This window comes from Gallinula chloropus (assembly GCF_964237585.1).
Source record: "Gallinula chloropus genome assembly, chromosome: 3".
Lineage (NCBI taxonomy): Eukaryota > Metazoa > Chordata > Aves > Gruiformes > Rallidae > Gallinula > Gallinula chloropus.
In genome coordinates, this window is record NC_140087.1 from 52,952,891 (window position 1) to 52,973,092 (window position 20,202).

General features: G+C 33.8%; 1 protein-coding gene across 1 annotated transcript in view; it reads left to right on the plus strand.

Moving 5' to 3' along the window:
• DNAH8 (dynein axonemal heavy chain 8) overlaps positions 1-20,202 on the plus strand; it is a gene marked incomplete at its 3' end in the record, with an annotated part of 121,592 nt that overhangs the window by 54,927 nt on the left and 46,463 nt on the right. The window contains exons 43-55 of the mRNA XM_084261088.1: positions 248-409; positions 3,011-3,257; positions 4,620-4,861; positions 4,941-5,081; positions 8,336-8,573; positions 9,528-9,670; positions 10,957-11,091; positions 13,562-13,684; positions 15,298-15,511; positions 16,046-16,155; positions 16,747-16,910; positions 18,511-18,703; positions 19,096-19,218. Of these exons, the coding sequence (XP_084117214.1) occupies positions 248-409; positions 3,011-3,257; positions 4,620-4,861; positions 4,941-5,081; positions 8,336-8,573; positions 9,528-9,670; positions 10,957-11,091; positions 13,562-13,684; positions 15,298-15,511; positions 16,046-16,155; positions 16,747-16,910; positions 18,511-18,703; positions 19,096-19,218 (2,235 nt within the window). The remainder of the gene's footprint in view (positions 1-247; positions 410-3,010; positions 3,258-4,619; positions 4,862-4,940; positions 5,082-8,335; positions 8,574-9,527; positions 9,671-10,956; positions 11,092-13,561; positions 13,685-15,297; positions 15,512-16,045; positions 16,156-16,746; positions 16,911-18,510; positions 18,704-19,095; positions 19,219-20,202) is intronic.

Genomic DNA, 20,202 nt, shown 5'->3' on the forward strand with positions numbered 1-20,202 from the left:
GTTTCACAAAGAGATTCCAGTGTCTACTCAGTGGGAAATTTCTTTAAATTTTGGATTTGTTTCTCACATAGCACATGGATAACATTTTCAAAACGCTATTTTCATAGTGAGCTGTCCTGTTGGCTCCCTGTATTTCCAAATACATCTGTATATTCTACTATTTATTATTTAAAAATAGATATTAATATTTTGTTTAGAGAAAGTTCTTTGTATAACCATGCTTAAATTTTTGTTGTTGTTGCTTCAGATAGATGAAGATGAACCTTTATTTCTCAGTCTTATTAATGGTGTCTTTCCGGGGTTACAATTGGACAGTAGTACCTATGCTGAGCTTCAGGCTGCAGTAGCGAATCAGGTTGAAGAGGCAGGATTAATTAATCATCCACCATGGAATCTTAAGCTTGTTCAGGTAAAACTTTTTTTTTTCCAAAATATTTTTGACACTGTGTTTGTAGTTTCACTCAAGGACCTGTGCTTCTACTATGGGAAAAAACCAAAGGTGTATGTATGCCCCCACTAAGGAAAACCAATTCAAGGGACTTAGGGTTTTTTCTTTAAAATATCCAGAAGAAAAAGTACATGAAAGCATGCTATTAGCTCATTGCTTCCCAGATATAGCAGTGCATCTAAGTTATCTGAATGAATCAGCAAGGGACCTACATGGTTTTATGCACATGAGTTTCTTAAACTAGAGTAGGGACAGTAGGGCGTAAGAGAAATTGTGAGGAATATTGAAAGCCAAAGCAGGAAAGGAAGAGTAAGAAGAAACAGACCCAGGGGGAAACTCCTACTACATGGGATGAAAAAGCTAAAAGACCATTATAAGAGCAAAGAAAGATGTAAGAGGTATGTATTTCTGACTTAAGTATGTTTCTGTAATAAAGAAGTGTCTTCATGATGATTTTAATCAGACATTGTTGTAAACAAAGTTTTTTCTCACAGAAGTTTTGAGAACCTATGCACTGCTTGGATAATCATCCAGTTTATCTGTATTGAATTATGAGGATGTACAGAGCATATATATTTCTTAGTGTATGCTATAACACTTTTATGGAAACCTATAATAAAATTAGGCATGAAAGTGAACATGCATGTAGATGCTATAAAATTAAACAACCAGAAATAGAGTCAGTAACAAGAAAGACACTGGCATACAAAGAGAATGGTTTCTCTCAAAGACGTGTGTGAAAGAAAGATTAAAGTAGTAAAGAGATTTGGAGGCTTTCTAGACTGAATGATGTGAACAAGCTCATCTACTCTCAGTTTCAATCTGTAGTGTTCACAGCTAGCATCCTCTTGAAGGGCGTCAGCCATCTGAATACTGTAGAAAGACCCCCCACCTAAGTGGAGTATGTGTCCCGCTTGTTACCTGCATGCAAGAGCTTTATTAAAACAATAAGAAAATAAATAGAGTCTGAATGAGAGACTGTGTTGCAAAAAGTTGTTGCGAACAATTTTGTTTACATAAAACAAAAGGTTGCTTATTTCTGACATGAATAACATTTGTTTCTTGGCACTTGAGGAATAGAGAAACAAACTCTGTGTGCTGGCAGCTTGACAGGAGTTTTGTTTTAGGTTTCTTTAGTATGTTTTGTTTACCATGTGTTGCAAGCTCTTTTGACCTGGAGTATGTTCTGATTGAAAAGCAAAAGGGAGAAAATTGTTAAGGTTTTGCAAAAAATTATTTTTACTTCAGAACATTTGTAAGATATTATGTTTAGTAAATTAATGATTTAATGAATAAACTGTGATTTTTGATTCTGGTCATTTGTATTTAGTGTGGGATACCTTTATGATGTGTTATTGATTGAGTATTTAGTTATCATATATGAAGGGGAAAAGCTGCTTAAATGGCTTTTTGGACCTGTACTCCAACATGACAGTTAAGTAGCTGTCAGTTCTATTTCTGTCATGTAATCATATTTGAAACTAACTTTGAATTTATTATTATTAAGACAGTTAACTCGGTTCTGATCTTTATGCCAACATACTACCCTATACACATCCTTTGAAGAGTAAGCAATGAATGCAGCAGACTAACTACTCTGCTGTCATCAGACTAGAAGTATATTTATGGCTCTGCTCAGACTCTGTCTAATTTACAGAACGTTTTGCTCCACCTTCTTCAGATTGGATCTATATTGTCCTTCACACAGCTTCGCTCTGATCAGCAGAATTTTTACATGGGATAATAGACTTCTGACCATCCTGCTTAAGTCGTATTCACCATTTTATTCACAGCTTAATATTGCTGGTTGTAGTAAGATTCCTTGTGCCTTTGCAAGTTCCATCTTCCACTGGAAATAAGAAACTTGAAATTGTCATGTTCATGGTGCACTTGAACTTAGTCTAGCTTTATGACACCTGGAGATCTCCCTTTTGGACTGATACATTTGGCTTGCAGAGGAAGCAGCTGTATATGCTTTTCCTTACAGTGGTCTATCACCCAGAAGGACTGCTACCATTTTTTTCCTTTCATTTGCTCCAAAAAGCGATACTTGTGTAGGCAGACCCTGTCACTTCCATAGCAAGCCTAAAGTTAACTCTAAAAGGTAAAAAAGAAAAAAAAAACCTATCCTGAACTTAAACCCATCTACAGTCCTGTAGGAAAGTGTGGTCCTTATGTTTGTTTCGTATACTCAGGTATTTTAGCACTATAGTGATAGCTGTAGTAAATGCTACCATTCTTTTTTCCTTTCCAATAATGCAGAAAATCCATTTTAAAATCTAGTAAAATTGTTTTCAGCTGCTTTGAAAATTTAGGCACAACTTAGTTCTGTAAAGTGTTTTATAGTAAACTTGCATTGTGCTTGGATTAGGATGTGAAGGTATGTACTATTCCACAAGACACTGAAAATCAGTACACGCATACTGATTTCAATTCTGAGCTTATCATTTGTGTGTCTCATACATTTATAATCACTATAATTTCAATATAAAATGTATTAAATGAAAGCAGAAATCTTCCAAAAGTATATAGTTCTTAGAATATTTTGATTTTTTTTAATAGTTGTATGAAACTTCTTTAGTTCGCCATGGGTTGATGACACTTGGACCTAGTGGATCTGGAAAAACAATGGTCATAACTATATTAATGAGAGCACTGACAGAATGCGGCCAACCTCATAGAGAAATGCGTATGAACCCCAAAGCTATTACTGCTGCTCAAATGTTTGGAAAACTAGATGCTGCAACTAATGATTGGACAGATGGAATCTTTTCTACACTGTGGAGGAAAACCCTGAAAACTAAAAAGGGTAAATAAGTACTTTGTGTGGAGGATTATAAAAATGCCTCTTGTATGATATGTTGAAAAAAGCACCTTCAATTTGAAAATGTAATGAAGTTCCTTTGAGAGAAACTACAGGGAATATAGGCAAGGTTGCAGTTCGTTATTTCAGTAGTGTATCTACATTAAAGAACTGTTACTTTCCTTGCTACTTCAGTTCTACAGTGCAGATATTTTATTTGGAAGCTGATAAATTATTATTTAAATTTACTTGTACTAATTGCATTAGCTTTAAAACAATGTGAGATTTTTCCATGGTTTTTCATATCCATATTTATATTTCACTATTTTAGGATTGGAATATTGAAATTCCTTTTTCATAGTGATTCATTTATATCTGAAAAAAATCAAAATAGTTATAGTATAGAAAGGGAATTTTTAGAATCATAGAATATACTGAATTGGAAGGAACCCATAAGATCAAGTCCAGCTCCTAATTCTTCTAGGGTACCCTTTTTAGCAAGAGGCGTTTTTAAAATCTTTTTAAAAGAAAACTGGATTTTTCTGTATTGGACATGTCTAGGTTTTCTCTACTGGAAGTTTTATATATTTGAAACAAAGCCAGAATTTAGGCATTGTCATCTATATTATGTTTCAAAATAAAAGAAAAACAATTAGATTTTCAAAATTGAGCAACCATAGTTTGCATTAAATTTAATGGGATCTGTGAGTATTCAACGCCTTTTGTTTAGTTGCTCAAAGAACCCTTATTTTAGCAATAAATGTTAAATTCCTCCTTTCCCCACACCCTCCCCCAAGCTGGTCAGAAGGTGGGCATGGGAGAAGGGAAGGAGTCAGAGTTAGGATATGTTGGGAAGGAAGCAGCTGAGTTTGGAGAAAGAAAAGGGAGTTGAGGACAAGAAGTTTTACTGTTTTTTCTCTGTTTCTCATCATACAAGTCTATGTTAGTTGGCAAGAAATTCATTTTCCTCAAGTCAAGTCTGTTTTGCCCATGACAGTAGTTGGTAAGTGACCTCTCTGTCAGCCCCCATGCATTTTCACCTTGTTTTGTTCCTCTGTCCTGCTGAAGAGGTGCACTGAGAGACTAGTGTGGTGTAAATCTGACAGCCAGACAAGGTAATCTCACCACCAATGCTCAGCATTCTAAAGATATGCTTTTGTCCTCGTTTGCTACTAATTGTTTCAAATGTAGTTCCTTAACCAAGTATGCAATTTACACATCAATGAGCATCCATGGTGATAGCAGATACACAATAAAGAAAACATATGTTTATACTTTACTTAAATTCCAGATTACCTCTTTAGAGGCTGTTTTCTTGCTCTTTCAACATGGTGATATGGACCATATCTCTTTTGATTATTTTTCCAGGTGAAAATGTGTTTCTGATTTTAGATGGTCCTGTAGATGCCATCTGGATTGAAAATCTCAATTCAGTTTTGGATGATAACAAGACTCTCACTCTAGCAAATGGAGATCGAATTCCTATGTCTCCTACATGTAAACTGTTATTTGAGGTCCACAATATTGAGAACGCCTCTCCAGCAACTGTTTCTCGAATGGGTATGGTCTACATCAGTTCTTCTGCCCTCAGCTGGAGACCAATATTGCAAGTAAGACTATCAATCCTGGCTTCTCCTAACTTTACCTTGTTATACATTTATAGAGGAAAATATTATGGATGTTTTTCAGGCGTGGCTGAAAAAACGTTCTTCTCAAGAAGCCGAGGTTTTGCAAAGTTTGTACGATAGAATCTTTGAACCAGCATATACATACATGAAACTCAATCTTAATCCGAAAATGGAGCTTCTGGAATGTAACTATGTTATGCAGGTAAAACAGATATGGTGTAATTCTGTATGAAATAACTGACTGTAGTAAGTGTGCAGAAGTAGCGAAGAGAACATTTGATAGCAATAAAATTTAATTTGAAAAGATTGTTTCCAAACAAAGAAAACCTCAAACTCAATGTTTATTTCTTTGACAATATAAGAGTAATTGTTAGTGATGTGCAGAAGAAAACTTCCTTTTATTACTTCATATGTAGACTAGTCTTCTGTAGACTGGAATTTTCAGTAAGTTTTCAGAAGAATATATTGAGTAAGCTAGTGGTCTCATTCCAGTTCTTTTAATACCAAACAAATTGTGGTAAGGTATAAGATTTTTCCTGGGTCTAGAAGTTTCTATGTTATTTTTGATTCAGGCTTGTTAGGAAGTGTGACCAAGTCAGTGTTCTACTCATACTGCTTGGTCAGGAAAATACTTCCCTGATTTAATCTGTATTGCATGCTTATTCCTGTGAGTTAAAATATCCAGTAAGTTTCCCTCGTGGATGCAACAGAGTAAATAACCCTTAGTGGATTTGCAATGAGACCAGAGGTTTTACCCTGCTTAATCATTTCACAGATTCGCTTCCTCACTTGCTTTCCCTCTCCAGTGTTACATTCACTTAGTCATGATTTCTGTTCCCATCAAAGATTTAATTCTTGGTGTGGAAAGGTAGGGCAAAAAGTCCTCTTGGTTTCTGTGCTGTGCAGTTGCTTGCAACTACCAGCATTGGGCAGCATTACTTGACAAGGTTTCTTGGCATCTTCCAGCGTTTGTCCACAGGCACCTCTCTGATCTTTCCTCCAGCTGGGATCTTCACCTTCTTTCTGTGCCCCCTCCCCCCCACACTTCTTTTTTTCAAGACATTCCATTTGGGGTCCCTTCTTTTCCACACCCCCTCTCTTTTGTAGAACCTTATGATCCCAGTTTTGCCATCAGTGGTCTATATGCAGAAGTGCTGTAACTTTTCAGCCTCCTGACTGGTGGTTCTGTCTTATGTCTCTTTAATAATTCTAGGATACAGGACTTGCCACTTATGTTTAGGTTAAAGTTTACAACCGTCCTGAATCAGCATCTAGCAGATACACTTGTATGTGACCTTTAAAGTTCTCTTTTGGATGTTCGCACATGCATGCATGTGTACCAAATTCCCTGCTGTTATCATTCACAATTTAAGCTGTTTCATCTACAACAGCTTTCATATAAAAAGTGATCTCATCTTTGCTGTCCTTCTTGTAATTTCCACTGACTTTCTAACTGTATCTATTCTAGTATTGTTCCTACATGGTTTTTTTTTCTGCTGTTTTTATTTATTTTTCTTTTGTCCGTTTGCTATCCTCTGGCCCATCTCTCTTTGGGTGAACAAATATAATTTATTTTAGGTAATTCAGCACACTTTCTGTTTAGGTTTATCTTGCTTTACAAGCCTATTGGAAAAATCAATAAATTTGTAGCTAAAGGATGTCTTATTGATATGGTCTGCATGAAGGAACAAAGATTTTAGAAGTTCTTTACCCCTGGGATTTACATGGAAGATAAGCAGTCATAGCAGAATATGGGAGGTTCATTTTTAGATAAACAATTGATTAGGAGATGGGGTATGTGGATTAGAGTATCAGTTCCTAGGAAGGACAGAAGTTACCATTGATCCTATGGTACTTTTGCTGGGACTGATGCTGTTCAAAATGTTCATAAACAATTTGGAAAAGTTTTAGATGAAGAAGTTTATTGATGATACTAAATTATTCAGGGTAGTAAGGACAAAACAGCGAACCATGAAGAACTGTAGACAGACTTTATGAGACTAAATAAATTGGTAATAAAATGGCAAATGAAATTCAGTTAAGATAAGCATGAAGGGGTTCACACAGGGTAAAAACAAACTGCTCAATGCCATGAATAGCAGACTTGTGGAGCAGCTTGCCAAAGGGTGTTATAGATGATAAAAGTGTATGAAGATTCAAGACCAGTCAATATTTTTAGGGTGGAAAAACCCATAGAGTCTCACTCAACTGATAATAAGTGTACTTGGTTCAGAAAGCCCGAAGCTGAAGAAAGGGCCAGCAGGAAGTGCAACCCCCACTACCACCACAAACTAAGAGAATTTTTCCTTTGGATTTGCTCTTCTTTAAGTGTTCACTATTGGTCACTCTGGCAGATGAGATGCTGAACCAGCTGAAGTTTTCATCAGAATTGTTGTAACTGTTTCTGTGGTTTTATAAATTAGTTTTTACTTTTATTTTCTGTTTCCTTTCTCTAAAAACTTGTCCCAGAATATTGCTAAGACCCAGAGCACATGGGAAATTTTGAACTTGAGCTTGCATTTGATGGGAACACGATAACATTCTTTAGATAAACTGGAACACAGCTTGTCCTGGAAATAATTAGATAAACTGATTGTCTTCCAGAGAAAAGCTACATTATTTTTATATTACTAACTGTAGTTAATCTGATAAAAATTTTTTTTAAACTGAATTTTAAAAGTAATCAAAAGTATTCTAACTATTTAGGTCTTTTAGGCTGCATTAGAACTATATAGTAATGCATCACTTCCCACTGAGATCCATTCATGACAGCATAAAGAATATTAATGCTGAGATCTAAATGAGGGTTAAACAAAAAACATTTTGAAACATTTTGTTTGACACTGCCTGTATAGAAAGGAAACATGCGTGATGTTACCTAAGTCAAACATCTTGCTTCATGAGTGACATCACAAAATTGTAGATAACAAGTTACTAGATTTCTGTAATCTAGTTCCTTAGAAACAGGGTAAAGCAATCATACACAATGGGATCTTTTTTCTTTAAGTACAAAATAGAAGTTAATGTGATAGATGGATTGACCATTCTTAAGATAAATACTTTACACAGATGCTGAAAATTCTTCCATGCTTAAAGATGGAAAGAAATGGGCACATTCAACCTACTTTTGGAGTTCTGAATATCCCACTAGATATCTTAAAATCCCTTAAAAAGTTGTGCTGTTACTGTAGCCCTTCAATTACATTTCTTATATACATGCAGTTTGACAGGAGAGTTGATGATAAAATTTAAGTAACTGAAAAATCTAAGATAGCTTTAATCTGTTTTTTTGGATTTATAGTTCTGTATTTTATATTATCCTTCGATAATGTATTGTTTTAGAAATTATGATTTAAAGTTTGAATACATTTAAATAATGCATGTGCATATGTGTATAAAAATTAAAGATTAAGACAATTTTTTTTCTTATTGAATAACGTTTTTAACTATTTTCAGTCCATTAATCTCCTGGAGGGTTTGATTCCATCAAAGGAAGAAGGTGGTTTATCAACTATATTTCATCTGCATAAAGTGTTCTGCTTTGCAATAATGTGGAGTTTAGGTGCCCTTCTGGAGTTGGACAGTAGAGATAAACTTGAAGCTTTCATTAGAGCTCATGATAACAAATTAGACTTACCAGAAATCCCCCCTGGCAGCAGTCAAACGATGTATGAGTTTTTTGTTACCGATTATGGTAAGAAAAAGCACTAACATTCTTTTTTATACTGGCATTTTAAACCTGAAAATAGCATCTTTGAAATTTAAAATTATTCCTTTAGTCCTTATTATATAGCAGAGATTTTTGATGACAGTATAGTAGCAACACAGATTCTGTTTGTAAGTGCCTTTGCAGATATGAGAAGGCAGTAACTAGGGATAGAGTATGCATCAGCAACACTCTCTTATTCCTTCTGGTTTTAATCTCATTCTTACATATTTATTTTCTATTAATTTAACCTGTCTACTAATTTTAATTAATTTATGCTTAGGCTGGTTTAGCCTAAGTTAATATTAATTTTATATTTCATTTTCTCATACATAATAATTTTCATTTTAAATTATTCTGGTTTTTTATTCCACTTGTTTATGTCTGATAATCATTAATACATCTTAGTGTTTACAAAACTCTAAGAATATTATGATATATTGAATATTGTGACTATTGATATTTTGAATAGTGTGATCTTTTTCACAAGGAATTAATAAATAACACAATTTCAGAAAGAATATACTGTTCTTTCAGGGAATGTTAGAACACAAATACATCTATTTCTCTTTTATCCAAATTCAGATGATTTTTTTTCACCAGAATTGTTGATTTAGTGTACACATACATAATCTATGTTCTGATGTTCTGTAATTTTTCACCAGCATTGTGGGAATGAATGAGTATCTAGATAAATTTTTTGGGTGTTTTAGATAGCTATATATATATTTAATAAATATGAATATATTTAATAGGATTGTAGACTAATTAGAGGTCATGACTCAGTATGTCCTCAGTTAGATGAGTTTTAGCTAGATTTGAGAAAATTAATCCCTTATTATACTTTATGGTGCTTCATCTGGGATTGTTTAATTTTGTACTTAAAATGTTGAGCACTATGAAAATATTTTGAGGTATTTTCCTCTTTCTTTGTCACTTCAGGTGACTGGGAGCACTGGAGTAAGAGAGTTCAGGAATATGTTTATCCAACAGATAGTGTCCCAGACTATGCATCTATTCTGGTTCCAAATGTTGACAACACAAGAACTCAGTTTTTGATAAACACAATTGCAAAACAACAGAAAGTAAGTACAGGATTACTTCTTTAAGTACATGCCTACAATAAAAAGTAACTGGGAGTTGTAATCATTCTTCATATTTTCTGTTTCTAGTCATTGCTTGCCAGCTGCATCATTATTTACAGATGGCTCTGCTTTTGTTTTCTTAACATGAACCTCTGTGCTTATTTCTGTGTGAGGGCAAAATGTTTACAATATTATTTTTATAAAATATTTTTTATAAGAGTTTAAATCCAACAGCGTACTCCACTGATAAGGAGACAGACTACCTATGTTCTCATTAAAAGGGAGTTTGTTTCCAATAATAAAATAATCAGTTAGGAGAAACAAATTTTGGGAAAAAATCTAAGATTTCCTGATCTTGGCCAAAGTCTGTTTTGTCAAAAATTGATATCCTAACTGATTTAAAAGTCCTATGCAACAGAAATCATCTTGTTAAAAAGTATTCTGAAAAAAAAGCATTTTTTTTCTTATTCTCCATGGATGTTACAGGATTTCACTGTTAAATTGCTTCCACTCCTACCAGTTTCACTGGCCTATCTCACTGCATTCAAGGTTATATATCTCCTCACACATTCAGTTTAGAGAAAAATATTGAATTGGATATTTTAGACAATAAATGGAAATGTAAGAGGTTTCAACAGGTGGCAAGCCACTCTCTTTATCCATCTAATTGTTTCCTTCCTTATTCACAAAGCTGGAAATATTTGTGGATCATTTTAAGATTTCTGTACACAGTTTGGTATCTGTTACTCTTTCTTGTAATTACCACAACACCATGTCTCTTCAGACCTTTAGAGTATCTCTTTTACTAATATGCTTGTGAGGGAATACAGCTAAATATAGTCTATACTATATTGTTGCTTTAAGGACAGTGTTGGGAAGAAGGAACTATCCTTCTGTCACCAGCATGAGTCATGAAAGCATATAGTAGAAATGCTATATATTGTTACATGCCAGAGACTACTTTCCATTATAAAAAAAGCCTCCTTAGAGTCATCCACTGCAAGACACTGCTGCAGTATGTGTGTTAGAAAGTGGAATGAGTTAGCCAATGGTAAGAAAAACTTGCAGTACATTCTCAGATCATCCTTTCTCTTTTGACTAAATATTATGTCTTGGAGAAGCTGAGTACATGTACTACGTCACTGCATATGAAGGCACGGGAAATACCTTCCAGAATAATATATCATTCAAAAGTAGACACAGAAAACATCCCTTTCTCTAACAATTCTGTTCTGTATATTTAACTATAAGTTTTGATACTAATGTGACATAAATATTTGTTACAGGCTGTTTTGCTCACAGGAGAACAAGGAACTGCAAAGACAGTCATGATTAAGGCATATATGAAGAAATATGATCCAGAAGAGCATTTGTCAAAATGTGTGAACTTTTCATCTGCCACAGAACCATTTATGTTTCAGGTAAAAAAACAGATTTTAATCAATACTTGCATATCACTTACTTTCTAAAGGATCTATAAAAATAATTTTTGCAAATCAGAATAAAATATAGTTACTCACACAGAGTTACATATATACATAACTGCTGTCTGCTTTTGCATTACAGAATACAAAGAATCCATTTTTTGCTGAAGACCTTTTCGTTTTAGATTCATGAAAATATTTGGTTATACTTCATTTTTTCTGCTGATTCTTTTTCTGCAGCTCAGGAGTGACTACAGCATCAGAAATGGAATCTTCAAGGGCCTCTAGCATCACAACTTTGTAGAAATTTCCCTTTTCCCGATATAACTGCTAAAAATCCATATAAATAGAAACAAATACTAAGAATATTTTTTTCCAAGTGACTGAAAAGATGATTTATATCACAGTGGTATGATTCAATGGTACTAAGTTGCTATGTTTTGACCCTGTAGTTGAATTGGCTTCACTACCTCTTCAAAGCAATGAATTCACAGCCAATCAATCTGCCCATAAGATAAAGTAATCATCTTGAAATTTTTCTTGATTGGAAGGTCTGCTCATGGAGCAGGTCAAGCGGGTTTTTCTTTTTAATAAAATGGTGAAAAATAATGGCCTAAACATCTGTTTTTAAATTGCAGACTTGCAGAATATCTGCTGAGCTTTTCTGTTATGCATAAGATCTCTGGCCATGGTTTATATCAAACTGAGACAAAATAAGGCAGGCATCCTTTCATGCATGCAAGATTAATTGAATAGTCAGTTCCTCTGTCTTAGTGTCCTTTACATAGTGTATTATGGGTCCCTAGAATGTTATTGTCTTGAAAAAAAACCCCAGAGTTCTTTGTCTCTGGTACAGAGCATCTGTGAAAGGGTCTTACTACGTCTTATCTCTGCTCTGGTCCTGTATTACCTCAGATGATGTGCTCTTTCTTTTCAGCTAGCTGGATGAACACGTACCTCACTCTGCTGATCTCCAGGGTAGCGATGTCATAGAGAAAGTTGAAATGCTTCTAAACACTTGAAAGAGCCACACTCAAACTAGTTTTGGGGTTTTTTTTTTTTGAGTCATTTTGAGGATATTTGAAAGACTGGATTATTTTAGATGTGTTAGATATACTGGAAAGCTCTTAATTTCTTATGTAATCACTTTCTTAGTAATTTATCTTTTTACCTTAATTACTTATCTCCAAAATGACACATTAATGCTGACATCATGCTAGAAGTGTTTATCTTCAAACACTCAGCCAATTATTTTCTTTGGTGAAAAACGGGACGAAAACATTGGACAAAGCTTGTACCTGTTTTCTGGTTCAAAAATGCTATTAATAATTCTATCTGTAAGACAGTGCTTCCCACAGTGCTTCCCACATTACTCACATAGGATATTTATGCTTCTAAAACAAAAACCATTGTTTGACGAAGAAAAACATTTACTTATAAGTTATTTCTTCTGCCACTGTTTATGTTCCAAGTACTTTTAGAAAGACTAGAGCTGTGCAAGTTTGAAGATATTTTAACTATATATCATAATTGTCATATTAGTTTATTGCATCCTGCTCCTTATTTAATTCAAAACTAAGTCTTAAAAGATTATTGCCACCAAAATGTTAAAATATGGCATTACTTAGCTTACAAGACATCTGGGAAATCATTGTAAAAGAAACCCAAGTTGCCTCTATATGGTCTGCAGTTGTACTGAGATGTAAAACAATTTACCTTAGTGGTGGGAAATTCAAAGCAATGATAATTTTCATATGGTGCATGACAATTGCTCTGAAATCAGATACCATTCTTCTCCAGAGCTATTCTAAATGCCTTTCTAAATAAATCTAATATTTATAAAAGTTATGCTGTAGATAATGAAAATACTATTTCTGCTTGCTAATGTTTTAGCTTGCTCATAATGAATACAATTTTGATTAATTCTTCATTTCTCAAATTGTGTGTGCTCTCTTCCCTCTCTTACTGATTTGTGAACTTCTGGATTAAAAGGAACACGATTCATAGCTTCTGACCTCTTTCTTTTCTCTTAGCAGTTTCTCTTGCATTAATTTTGACATGTTTGAAGCCTGAAATACAATACACAAGAAGATGTATTATTTCATCCAAAGATAATGTGTCATACTAAAATTAATGACATTTTAGTTTGGTGACTTCAAGATATGGCTTCAATGTTGATAATGAAATAATAATTTACAATTTTGAAAACTTTCATAAAGCTCTAGTGTCCATAGGTGGGTTGTAGGGCATAGACCTAAATCTGGGGAATTGCATAGGAATGAATGGGATGAACAGAATAACAAGGTTCTCTAATGATGAATCAAAGATGAAACTACTATCAAAAAGAAGAAATCACTGGATGAGTGCTGCTACAAACAGCAATAAGTAACAAGTTTGGGGTTTTATAACAATACATTTTAAATATTGTTGCTTTAGATGCAAAACAAGAACTTTATTTAATTTTCAGAGGACAATAGAGAGTTATGTGGACAAACGCATTGCAAGTACTTACGGACCTCCTGGAGGCAGAAAAATGACTGTTTTTATTGATGATATCAACATGCCATTTATCAATGAATGGGGAGATCAGGTAAAGTCATTTTTAACAAGTATGACTTAATTCATGTATTGTTGCACTTTACTTTTTGTATACATGGGAATCAGAAGACTACCTTAGTATTTTACTTGTTTGTTAATTATTTGAAATGCTTTCCAATTATGGCACGCTGACATAAGGAAAAGAGAAAATTAGATTTACTGATGAGACATGCAGCATAACGGTATCGTTTCTTACATTATGTTCACTTCCTCATGTTTTTGTAAGACTAAATAAAAAGCATCACTGTACTAAAGTACAATATTAAAAAGTTCAAGACAGGCTAATCTGAGAGCACCAATATACAAGCTTTCTGCAAACTGAAAGCATGATACTTTTGAGAAAGTAATAAAAGCTGTGTCTGAATTCAAGGAGAACACATTGACTTGCAAACTGGATTAAAGATTTTTAGGTTTTGATGAGCCCATCGGCAACTTGGTTGTAGATTCATAAGCCTGTGCAGATGTAAAATCAGACAAAAGTATGTCTCAGTTCATTCCTATAGTAGGTCTGAAGTATTTTCAGCCCAGATACTAGGTCTTCTAGAATGTCTGTTCTAACATAAAGGCCAAGTATGTTTACCATTACTTTTTTAATTTGTTCAGACTAAATAGAGAATTAGAAACCGGGGGCCTCTATGCACTTTTGTATGCTCAGGTTCTCTGGCTTCACTTCTTCCTGTCTTAATTCTTCCTTCTTCACTTTAGAAAGCTGTTTTTGTCAAAATTGAAAGCAAACATGGTTTTAGTGTCTCCGAAATGTCACCTGACCTGTCTACCTAAATTCAATTCTTTGGTTTGCATAATTTCCTCTCCTTTGAGAGAACTTTATTTTTTTAAAAAAAATTGCAACTAACATTGAATAACTGAGCTGCTTGACCGTAGTCTAGAATGTAGGTGGTTGCATTTGTTGAAAAGCCCTCACATTCCCAGACAGTGTTCAATATATGGAGGTATCTCAACTATGGAAGGATCTCCACTAAGCCTTCAACTACAGCCCCAAGACACTGCTGAAATATTTTCTTAATGGATGATCACTTGTGATTGGTTCTCTGCTGCAAATCATATGGCTTTGTTAGGGTATATGAGCACATAAGGCTTACTGGATATCATTGGAGCAGTTGCTAAGGGGGTAAAGTCTGGTGCCTCCTGATCCATACAGGTTCTGTAGAGTGGAATTTGGAGTGAATAACCTTTTCAGAATAAACAACTTTCTGTTTCAAAAAAGAAGGGCCAGAGGGAGAAGTGAAAAGTGTAATTTGAACATCTGGAGCTGAATGTCCATCAGCAAAATATGTAACAAAACAGTTTTATTTTTTTTCCCAGTTTATTGACTTACTTTTATTTAGTGAAAAGGAATACAAACATATTTTGTCAATATTATATGGTGTTATGGGTCTAATAGAAATTTCTTGCTGTATAAAATCACATCAATCAAGATCTCCAATATGACTAAGGAACATAGTTTAATCTGAGTTTAGATTCAAGTGAAAACCTCTCTCTAGGGATTAGTGATAGAGTTAAAAGAAGACATAAAATTATCAGGGTATATTTTCTTTTTTTTTCTTGTTTGAATTTCTAATTTGTGCAATTTGCATAAACTTACAGGTAACAAATGAAATCGTTCGTCAGATGATGGAAATGAAAGGAATGTATAGCTTGGATAAACCTGGAGACTTCACTACAATTGTAGATATACAATTAATAGCAGCAATGATACATCCTGGAGGAGGCCGCAATGATATTCCCCAGCGTTTAAAAAGACAGTTTTGTGTATTCAATTGTACACTGCCATCAAATGCATCCATTGACAAAATTTTTGGTACTTCTTTCTCTAGTTTTAGTATCATTTTTTTCTTTCAGAATTGACTTAAGATGTATAAAAATGCTCTCTTTCTCACTTTCATCATCTAAATTCAGAGTACTTCCAGTGAAACAACTGAAACTGTATTACAGCAAAAACAGTGCCATGGTAGAGAAATTAATCCGCTTAAATGCTTGTTTTTCTAACTTTAGGCAAGCAAAATAATAAGAAACTAATGGCATTTTGTGGAAGAATATGAGCACTCCTATTACTGTGTAGGTTATGATTCCATCTCTACTGTCTGAAAAGCCCTCTGTTGATAAAGTTCTCAATTCCATCAACTTTGTCAATAGGCTATATTGTTAAAAGTCAGCCGTTACCACCACTTGTTTCTACATCAGTTCAAAAAGCCATGGACAAGACAGAAAAAAATATTTCATCTGTAATTTAGAAGCAAGTTACTCTTTTAAATGAGTACTTCTGTGTCTTGCTCATAACCTTATTATATCCTACAACTTGTGATCAATGGGATATCGCATTTTATCTTTTTAGGTATTATTGGCTGTGGATACTTTAATTCATGTAGAGAATTCAACCCTGAAGTATGTGATATGGTGAAAAAATTGGTCCCAACAAGCAGAATATTGTGGCAGTGGACAAAGGTATAAATTACATGGAAAATTTTATCATGTCTGAAGAGAGTGCCTGTTAGTGTAGTTTAGGCACATAGTCTTTAAGAACGTATCTATAATACGAGGAAAAAGAAACAAAAAACCAAAACAAACACCCCCACCGCCCTGAAAAAGTAAAGCCTAACCAAAAACAAAACCAGGAAAATGATGGGCTAAAAATCTTTCAGAGGTACAATCTAGGAAATACCAGATTTCAGCATGCAAGTCAGATTAATGAATATTCCTGTAGTTTTATTCATGTTACCCAAAGCTTTATTCACTCTGGCTAAGGAACAGGGAGTGAAAATCTTTTATAATTTATATTTTTAATTTATAAAGACCAGGGCAACATATGAAAAACTTGTATGTTATTAAAGTTGAGCGTTTATATTTAGTGCTAGATCCTGCTTCCAAATAAATGAGATACTTTTGATGACTTCTTAGAAAGACTTTGCTCACAGATTTATGTGTGAAAATTAGGGGGTTTTTAATATTTTATGTTGTTAATTAAAATTATTTATATTATTCTTTATTACTTCTAAATGTTCCTGATTTTTGAATATTAGCAATATTTTTCTTTAGGCAAAGATGCTGCCGACACCATCTAAATTCCACTACATCTTCAATCTTCGAGACCTTTCTAGAATTTGGCAAGGAATGTTAACTATGAAGGCAGAAGAATGCAACAGCAGCACCGTCCTTCTAAGACTTTTTAAACATGAATGTACCAGAGTAATTGCTGACAGGTATGATTACTATAGGATTTCATATTTAGTAGGTTTGGCCATTTATTTCATTTATGCTCATTCATCCATTAAACATTTTAATATGATAAATCTTGTTAGGCCAATATGAAAAAAAAATTGTCTTATTTTACATGCAGCCTGCAGTGGGGTATTATCTCAACAAATGTCCTGTTGCATACTCATAGATTAGACTAGTAACTGGATGGAGAAGTCCAAAATATATGTATATTTTATGTTCTAACCTACAGTAATTTTCATTCTTTTTACTTGTCTTTGGCTACACCCAGACAGCTCCTCTGTAAAAAAGAGGATTTTTACAGTGTCCTAAATTGATGCACAGAGAATAATTTAAAATTGTTTTGACCTCACAGAAAGAAGTATCACATGCCTATGGTTAAAAAATGATGCGTCTTCTCTAAATTTTTTTAAAAATATTCATAAAACAGATACAGTTGAGTTGTAAGTGTTAAGAGATTGGGCATTATTTTTGTACTTCCAGTGTTTCAATTTCTTGTGAAGTACTAGGTGTAGTACTGTAGCTGCCAGTAAACACTTCCCATACAGTTGCTACTGCTGTGGGATTTCCTTAATATAATTCCTGTTTGTTCTGATGTTGTGATGAAGGGCATAATTTTTATAAATGAAATTTATAAAATTAATACTGTATAATTAAAGCATTGAAGTTAGATGTTGACTTTTAAAAAAATGTATGCTTATTTTATTACACTGCATTACTTTATAAAGCTGTCACAAAGTGAAAGGTCTAAAAATGTTTTCCCATGGACAAGAGAAGGCATATTATATTGCACTTGCTTTTAATTAGATCTGAAGGTTTTGAATTGGTAAGTGTTTAGGACTTACCTGCCATGATCAGAATTCAACATGGTTGTGGAAGTCTAAAATTGAATTTATGTTTTAAGATGATTACTTCTCAGATAATCACAGCCACAGATAATCACAGTAGTCAAAAATCTTGATCTGCATTAAAGCCATCTTGATCCTAGCAATAGGAGAAACTTTGTTTAAACAGTGAAATGTAGTCACTAGTATTTGTTTTAGCAGACTTTATTTTATGCCCAACTGCATTACTCCTCTTCCTCCCCCTCTGTATGCCCCTCCAGTTAATTATTGAGAATCAAGTCAGGTTGCAGTGACATACTATCCTCCTTTCACTATTTCTTATCTTGTTGCAGTTTCATAGGTGGTACTGTAATAACATAAATTATGCTATTCTGCTGCAGGTTTGAAAGATGATAAAGGTCACTTAGCCGTGGCTATTTGGGAAATCGTTCAACCTTTTTCATCCTTTTTTCATTTGAGAAACTAAATGGTCTGTCATTGCTCATTTCTAGGAGAAAGATAGAAAGTCAAGTTGTTGCTGTTTTTTATGTTTTATGTGAATAGCTGTTATACTTTATAGAAACATTTCATTGCTGTGACTATTGCCTAATCCATTTCTGTGACTAGTCTCGAATACATATTGCCTAATATGTATTTTTGTTTGAAATGTTGCAAGGCTTTCTTAGCAGTTAATTAAATGCTTCTCCTTATATAATTAGAAGTAACTTTTTAAAAAAATGTACTAATCTATGATTTTTAGATTTATTACTCCTGATGATACAGCCTGGTTTGATAAAACTATTACTAAAGCAATTGAGGAATATGTGGATACAGGCATAACAGAAGTTGTCCAAGTTGAACCATATTTCGTAGATTTTTTACGGGAGATGCCTGAACCTACTGGTGATGAACCAGAAGATTTTGTGTTTGAACCACCAAAAATTTATGAAGAGGTATTTCATTTTACACCTAAAATACTATGAATCAAAGTTTTCTTTAAAGTATTGAGTATGCTATGTTGATGAACTCATACCTACCACATTTTTTGTGAAGATATATCTAGATTTCTATTGTTATGATACAATAAATCACTTCAGTGATATTGAAATTAATATTGCCATATAAATGCACTTAATTAATTCATATTTTCCTTACTCCTTTTTTCCCCCCACTATTAACAGAAAATTTCTTTTTAAACACAATTACAATCTCCACAGTGAATTAACAAAATAATCTAATTGCACATGACCAATACATGAACTCAAGTTTGTATAAAATGTCAGTGCAGTTTTAAATTCTGAAGGGCCACCTAATATTGTTGCTGATATTTTTCATTTTTCCCCAGATTCCAAGCTTTGAATTTCTTTGTGAAAAATTGCAAATGTATCAGAGTCAATACAATGAATGTATAAGAGGATCATTTCTTGATTTGGTGTTTTTCAAGGATGCAATGACACATCTTATTAAGGTTTGGAGTTACTTTTTTAAGTTTAACTGTTGCAACAGATCAAGCTAAGCTTAGAGGTTGCATTCTGAAAATCTCCTGTTATCCTCAAACTTATTTACCATCTTTGTCTAGTCATTTTCCAGAACTTGGGAAGACCTACAGCTATTCTACCTGTTAAACCCCCAAAGGCTAAGCAAGATACTTGTTGGAAGCCCTGTGCCTTAGGTTTTAAGAAGTTGTGTTAGTTATCTCAGGAATTACTTTAACCTAATGAGGCCTTTACTGGAAGGCACATAGAGGACACAGTAAAACCAAAGCAGAAGTAGATATTTGGTTCGTTTCTAGTTGCCCTCAAGTGAAGTAAATGATTTTATCTGTTTTGCATTTAAACAGAAGAAAATAATTTTATTTTTAAATATAGCTCATGTGATGCGAGGAGAATTTCAGAAGACCTTTAAAGTCTCAAATATTCAGTTGCTGTTGGCAAATTTTAACCAGAATATCTAGGATATGCAGTTAGATATTAGAATGGAGCCCTGCTGTGTCACTGTGGTGACAATCAATTTAGTCACTCTCATAATGACACATTTAGATTTCTATTTTAATATAGTTATGTAGATAGGCTCAGAGGGAACTGTGCATAAACCCAAAATACCCTTGACGGAAAAATTAATAGAAGTCAAAGATTTGACGTGGATGAAAATCTTTTGCATATTGTAACTGAGGAGCAAAGCAAACTGTAGTATCTTAAAAGTAATAATGCACTAACATAATAAAACTGAGGAAGACGGGATGTATATGCAGGAGCTGTGTCTAAAAGCAGTAACAGTAAATTTGTAAACCAACTCTCATATCTGGGAGACTTGTTAAGAAAACTATCTCAAAGGAAACACTGAAGGTAGATAAATGGAATGTAACACTAAAGGATAGTTTAAATGTGTCCAATTCTTTCAGACTCTTAGGAATGTAGCATGTATTGTCCTATTTATATTTTTAACACATTCA